This window comes from Nicotiana sylvestris, chromosome 2 (genome assembly GCF_000393655.2).
Source record: "Nicotiana sylvestris chromosome 2, ASM39365v2, whole genome shotgun sequence".
Lineage (NCBI taxonomy): Eukaryota > Viridiplantae > Streptophyta > Magnoliopsida > Solanales > Solanaceae > Nicotiana > Nicotiana sylvestris.
The window spans coordinates 50,179,729-50,186,696 of record NC_091058.1 but is presented as its reverse complement, the minus strand read 5'-3'; the positions used below and the strand labels follow the sequence as shown (position 1 = coordinate 50,186,696).

General features: G+C 40.8%; 1 protein-coding gene across 1 annotated transcript; it reads left to right on the top strand.

The window, feature by feature from the left end:
- Nucleotides 1-3,645: 3,645 nt before the first annotated feature.
- Nucleotides 3,646-5,993, top strand: LOC104231314 (uncharacterized). Its single transcript, XM_009784286.1, has 3 exons — nucleotides 3,646-3,780; nucleotides 4,140-5,495; nucleotides 5,586-5,993. Exons 1-3 carry the CDS (start codon nucleotides 3,646-3,648, stop codon nucleotides 5,991-5,993), a joined length of 1,899 nt encoding a protein of 632 aa, XP_009782588.1.
- The last annotated feature ends 975 nt before the right edge of the window (nucleotides 5,994-6,968 follow it).

The following is a 6,968-nucleotide window of genomic DNA, read 5'->3' as shown; positions in this document are numbered from 1 at the left end:
TGCTCCTCGTTGACACTTCTCCAAGGCTCGGTATATGCCTGCAATGATCATGGGCACGATGTTGAATGGCTGCCCACCAATCCCCTCTATTAGGGTCTTAGTTATTATAGCCAACCTGGTATGGATTCTCCCTTTCTTCATCGGAAACACGATCAGCCCCAGGAAATAAAACATGAAAACGAAAACCCTTCGATGGATGTGGCCCAAGTATGTGATGGCAAACTCGTCAAGGTAGGTACGGTAGGATTTGTTGTGACCGTATCTTTCATACAGGTAGTCGAAAGGGATGTATGATTCCTTCAGGCATGTCAATTCTGTATTCTTCTTCATACCCATCATCTTAAGGAAACCCCTGCCTTTGCGGTTCTCAGGCATTAGCAAACCCGGAGTTTTCCACACTAGACTCGCCAGTCCTCTTATCTCCTCTAGCAAGGGCATCATTTCAATGTCCCAAAGAGGAACAAGGCCCTTTCACAATCTCAAAACAGTGTGGCAACTTCTATGATCATGTTGTTAGGTTGGATATCCAGGAGGGATGGTAGGTTTCCCAGATATTTTCGGACGAGAGTATGGTCACTAGAGTGTAAATCTCTCCACCAGCTTAGCAATCTCAGGTGGATGTTGGTGACCATGCCGAATCTGGGGACTTCGTGCCTCATATTTCTGCAGGACAAATAAGGTTAGGCCCTTACTCCCATCAGACTCGATTATTTAATACCAATAATTAGCATAAAGCATTTAGTTCTCCAAATAAATGCATAGAAAGTGGTGATGTCCGTTTGGGTTTAGAGAAACCCAGTGGACTTTGGACAAGGCTATCTTAAAGGATCATTATGTGGACAACATAACTGAACCGGCTAGGTTTGACCATAATGCATGCACAATTTAAACAGAGTAAGGTTTCTATGGAGTTTTAGACTAATACCCTTGAGCGGACAACTCAAGGGGGAAGGCATGGAACTGTCGACTGCACCGCTGATCGACTAGTTTTACCGCAAATATGCCTTTCCGAATTTAGGGGGTAATGATATAGGAAGAGCGCAACCACTCATTAAAAGCGTTGCTATGGTATTTTTTGGCACGAGTAAAGTATGATATTGAACATGATTATGCAATAATTAAAAAAACATGTTAACATGTATTTGCACGTTAAGAAAGCGATAAATACAGCAGTTTTATAATTTAAAGCATCAATAAAGGAAGGAAACAATGAAGATAGGTCAGTTTTGCTTTTGAAAAATAAATTAAATGCTTAAAGAAATTTAAACAAGTATTGCACATAAGGGAGGTACAAATTCACAAGAACAATCTGAAGTGGTAAAAGCCTAAATATCCTCAGCAAAGTCGTCATGCTGTCGCGCCCCTTTTTTTCTCCCTTCCATCGGAGAGGAGTTTCCGGGTTTGGGTAGGGTTAAAAATGGGTTAGGGTCTGGTTTAATTTTAATTGGTCTGGGGAATTGGGGTTCAATTTAGGCTAGAATTGAAATACAAATGGGGTATTATTTAAATAATCAATTATTTCCTTTTTAAATTATAAAAAATAGTAAATAAATTTCTGAAAATAAATTGAAAGTGCTAAAATGATTCACAACATGTAAATAACAATTTAAATATAGGGATTAATTTTATGAATATAAAACACAATTAAACCTTAAAATGGCTAACATTGTAATTATATGCAATTAGCTTTAAAAAATACTAAATAAAATTATAAAACTATGTAAAAATCAGCTTAACCATATTTTGGAATAAATATAAAAATCCAACAAAAGAATCATCAAAATAAAAAATTTTGACATAATTATTGGGATTTTATGGATGAAAAAGGGAGAAAATAAACCCATTTAAACCTTTAAAAATTGTGAAAAAATAATGAAACATTTGGACTTATATATATATATATATATATATATATATATATATATATATATATATATATATATACATACATACTATTTTGAAAGTATTTTGCATAATGAAAATATAAAGGGAAAAAATTGGGTATCAACAAAAACATAATGTTTTTATTTTATGAAAATTTGAAAACCCAAAAATATTTCTTTCTTTTATTTTGTATTTATCTCCTGAACTACGTAATGATCTGATTCATACGGCATCATGATACTTAGGCAATCCCCATAGGATTCGATCATAACCATAAAATGAAAATGAGAAAAAAAAAAAAAGAGACTGAGTGGAAAGAAAGAATGGCAAAACAAGAGAGCAAAAGCAAGAGAAAAAAAGGAGCAACAAGAACCGAGTGGGAAAATCAATAGTGATTGAAAAGGGAAATAGTGAAAAAAAAAGAGAAGAGAAAGTGCAAAGTGAAAAGAGTTGGTTAAGGTCGGGATGAAATATGCAACCGTTCAAATACATAGTAGAAACTTTTAACTGTTTAGGTGCATTGCATCCCAAACGTGTGGTTGCCTATCTGTTAAAATCTTAAACACTAACAAGTGTGTTGTTGTCAATGAGCATAGGAAGGTGGTTAGTTTGTTCGGCATTCTGGCAACCCACCCATACAATACAAGGTTTAAACACAAGGTGATCATGGCTGGCAAAGAATTGGATGCGAGTGTTATTGACCCGCCGAGAGAGAAGGAGGAATCTGAGCCCGGTCTGAAAGAGGAGTTACATAAGCTAAAGCGCCAAATGTCCGAAATATACCAGGCATGGATGAAAAGGCATCCTCCACCATAATAGCCCGCCAACCCTGCTTTCATCCCACCACTGGCTCAATCTCAAGAGCCCCCCCCCCTTGTTGTTGATTTATCCCCACAACACGCACCAAGCTTCACCCCTTACCACCACTATCATGGTACCACTTCCCAAACCATCCAAGCTCCACCAGCCAAAACAACCACATACCCCCCTCCGCCAGCCACCCCTGTCTTCGTAGCACCTCCACCATCTATGCTCCATCAATCTTCTAGTGAGCCGGTATTCCAAGCCCAATATAACCAATACTATGCCCCACAGCCCACCTTCAAAGTCCCAGATCACTACTTCTACACTCCCCACTTTAAACTTCCTGTCGAAACTAAGAATCCACCCAAAAACACGGAGCAAGAGGAGATATTTAGGAAGCTAAAGAGCTTGGAGCAGTCACTAAGAAATATGCAAGGGTTAGGGGGCCAAGTGAGCGTGGCTTATAAGGATATATGCTTGTTTCCTGATGTCCAGCTACCTGTCAGATTCCAAATGCCCAAGTTTGACTTGTATGACGGGCACGGAGATCCCATGGCCCTCTTGAGAGGATTTTGCAGCAAAATGAGGGGAGCCGGTAGGAAAGATGAACTGTTGATGGCATATTTTAGCCAAAGTTTAAGTGGTGCAGCATTGGAGTGGTACACCTGCCAGGACAACAGCAGGTGGTAGACTTCGGATGACTTGGCTCAGGCTTTCGCTTGGCATTTCCAGTTCGACGTAGAAAGTGTACCAGATCACCTATCTTTGACTAAGATGGAGAAAAAGCCCAGTGAGAGCTTTAGGGAGTATGGTTTCCGGTGGAGAGAATAGGCGGCACTAGTCAACCCTCCAATGAAGGAAGATGAAATGGTGGATTGCTTTCTTCAGACCTTGGAGCCTAATTACTTTGGTCATCCGGTCTCGGTCGTAGGTAAGTCTTTCAATGAAGTGGTGAAGATGGGAGGAATAGTAGAGGAAGGGCACAAGTCGAGCAAGATCATGAGTTACTCTGCCATCAAAGCAACCACACAAGCGATCCAGAATGGTACCAGGGATATGTTAGGGAAAAAGAAGAAAGACGATGTTGCTATGGTAGTCTCAGGATCGTGGCATGGACCAAGGGGTCCGCCGCACCATTACACCTAGCCTCGACCCCAGCCTCAAACCTACACCCAAAATTCATATAATCCACCCCAACACTACTTCCCACCACCAGACCCTCAGTATTCAGTCAGGCCTCCCTAATACCATGTCCATCACACACAGTCATATGCTCAACCCCCTACCCACAATGGCATGGACCAGCTCCATAAAATACTTATCTGCCTCCACAAGCATACTAAAACCCTACTGGTCCGAGCTTTCTCCCCAGGATGAAGTATAGAAAAGAAAGGCAGTAGTAGAAGCGAACTTTCACCCCGCTTGGAGAGTCTTACACCAGTCTGTTTCAGAGGTTAAAGCTGTTGGGTGTTCTAAGGACGTTTGAGTCAAAATTATCAAATCCCCCTCCAAAGAACCTGGATTATTCCCTCAGATGTGCATATTGTTCTGATGCTCCGGGGCATGACATAGAAAAGTGTTGGCATTTGAGGAGCGACATCCAAGAGCTTATCGATACAAACCAGATTGAGGTCCAAATCCTGGGAGTGCCCAACATCAATCAAAATCCCTTGCCAGCCCATGCCGAAACACATATGATTGATATAGTGTATAAGGATGGGAAGCCCGAGAAGCCTTCAAAGTCTATCATGATAATCTGTGCCAGTGAAAGTAATTCAGTCAAAACTCCAATTGTTACAAGTGCAACATCTTCAACAGTTGAGGGGTTGACAGATAAGCTAAGCAAGCTCGATGTTAAGCCATCCGTGGTGGACGTGAAGGGATCCCCAGATAACGCTGAAGCAAATCAAGGAAAGCTGAAGGTGGTCATGTCGGGGATAGCAAGTAAGCATGTCATAATTGTGGAAGGAGCTCGCACGACTCCTATTGTCATTAAACTTGTGACCCAGCTGCCGGTAGATGACACCAAAGTTGTCCTGTGGAACTACAAACAAGTAATAGTAACCTATAAAGGGAAAGAAGTAGAAGAGGAAGTTAATGAAACCCGGGGGTTGACTCGTTCGGGGAGATGCTTTTCCCTAGAGGAATTAGGGAAAGCCAAGCCACTCAAAGATAGCCCAATTCAAGTGAAGAAACCAGTCACCAAAGAGGAGGCGGAAGAATTTTTGAGAAAAATGAAGGTGCAGGATTACTCCATAGTGGAACAATTGAGAAAGACCCCTGCTCAAATTTATCTTCTATTATTGTTGATACATTTAGACGAGCACCGCCGGGCCCTCATGAAGATTCTAAATGAAGCTCATGTCCCTGACAAGATCACAATAAACCATTTGGAGAAGATTGCCAATAAAATATTAGATTCAAACAAGATCACCTTCTCGGATGATGAGTTGCCTCTTGAGGGTGCGGAACATAATCGGGCTCTTTATCTCACAGTGAAATACGAAGATTCTATGGTTACAAGGGTGTTAGTTGACAATGGTTCCAGCGCAAATATTTTCCCTCTCTCCAGTCTGCATAAGTTGAAAATTGATGCTGAGAGGATCCACAAGAACAGTATATGTGTCAGAGGTTTTGACGAAGGGGGAAAAGACTCTGTTGGAGATATCGTGATCGAACTAACAATAGGACCAGTTGAATTTACCATGGAGTTCCAAGTATTGGATATGGCTGTCTCTTACAATTTGCTATTGGGTAGGCCCTGGATACATGTTGCCAAAGCAGTCCCGTCTTCTTTGCACCAGATGGTAAAGTTCGAGTGGGACAGATAGGAAATCATTGTGCATGGTGATGAGAACTTGTATGCTTACAATGATACATCCGTCCCGTTTATTGAGGTTGAAGATAATAAGGGGCCTTGGGTGTACCAATTTTTTAAAACGGTGTCAGTTGAGAAGGTTCCGGAAGAGGAATGTATTCCAGGTCCAAAGCTAGCTTCTGCAACCGTCATGGTAGAAAATAAAATGTTGAAGAATGGTTTTTGTAAGGGTCTGGGCGCATCTTTGCAAGGTATCGTACAACCAGTGTCTCTACGTGAAAATCTGGGTACGTTTGGTCTAGGGTTCAAGCCCACATGGGATGATGTGAAGAAGGCTAAAAAGTTGAAAAAGAAGGCATGGGTGCTCCCTAAGCCTATCCCATGCCTCTCCAGGTCTTTCGTCAAGTCAGGGGTAGTGAAGCGTCCGGTGTCCACAGTTCCAAAGCCTGTGGTTGACTTCGATGAAGAGTTGATTGAAAGGTTCTAGAGTCTATTTGATGAGGTGAACATGGTAGAAATTGGGGAAGGTTCCAGCAAAGCAGACGTGCAGTTTATTGAGCCAAAAGTGAAGCTTAACAATTGGAATGCTACTCATCTCCCTACTCGGAAGGAGTCTTGGTAGTTTGCTTTGTTTTCCTTTCTGTTATCTGGATTATTCCAGGGTTGTAATCTAGATTTTTTTACTTTTCAATTGTTTTGATGTACAAACCCTCCTATCCTTTATTTTCAATGAAATGCAATTTCTCCTTTTCCATTACTCCTGATAGTGTCATTTTTGTTTTTCTTTGTACAATTCCTTTTATGCTGGTTTCAATGACATGACATGTATGAGGAATCTTCGACCAAGTCTTAAAAGCCAATCTAACTCTGAAATAATAATCCATGAAATAGAGTGCAATGATGAAACAGAATATGATGAAGATGAGGCATTTGAGGAAATTAGTAAAGAACTAAATCATTTTGAAGAGAAACCCAAACCTAATTTGAATGAAACTGAAACAATCAATTTAGTGGATCCAGATAATATCATGGAAACCAAGATAAGTGTACCCTTAGAACCACAAATCAAGGAAAAAATAATCAAAGCACTATTTGAATATAAAGACATTTTTGCGTGGTCATATGATGACATACTGGGTTTGAGTACTGACTTGGTAGTTCATAAATTGCCAACCGATCCGGCATTCCCTCCCGTCAAGCAGAAGTTAAGGAAGTTTAAGACTGACATGAGTGTGAAGATCAAGGAAGAAATTACAAAACAGTTGGATGCAAAGGTTATTCGATTCACGCGATACCCCACCTAGTTAGCTAATGTTGTGCCAGTACCAAAGAAGGATGGTAAGACCAGGGTGTGCGTTGATTACCGCGATCTCAACAAAGCAAGTCCAAAGGATAACTTCCCATTGCCAAATATCCATATTTTGATTGATAACCGTGCTAAGCATGAGATCGGATCTTTTGT

Bases quoted from the DNA above. Each gene is read 5' to 3' on its own strand.
- LOC104231314 (XM_009784286.1), top strand. From the start codon at position 3,646: ATGGGAGGAATAGTAGAGGAAGGGCACAAGTCGAGCAAGATCATGAGT. The intron at 3,781-4,139 runs GTAGTCTCAGGA...AGTCTGTTTCAG, and splicing joins AGAAAGACGATGTTGCTATG to AGGTTAAAGCTGTTGGGTGT. The intron at 5,496-5,585 runs GTAAAGTTCGAG...CCGTTTATTGAG, and splicing joins CGTCTTCTTTGCACCAGATG to GTTGAAGATAATAAGGGGCC.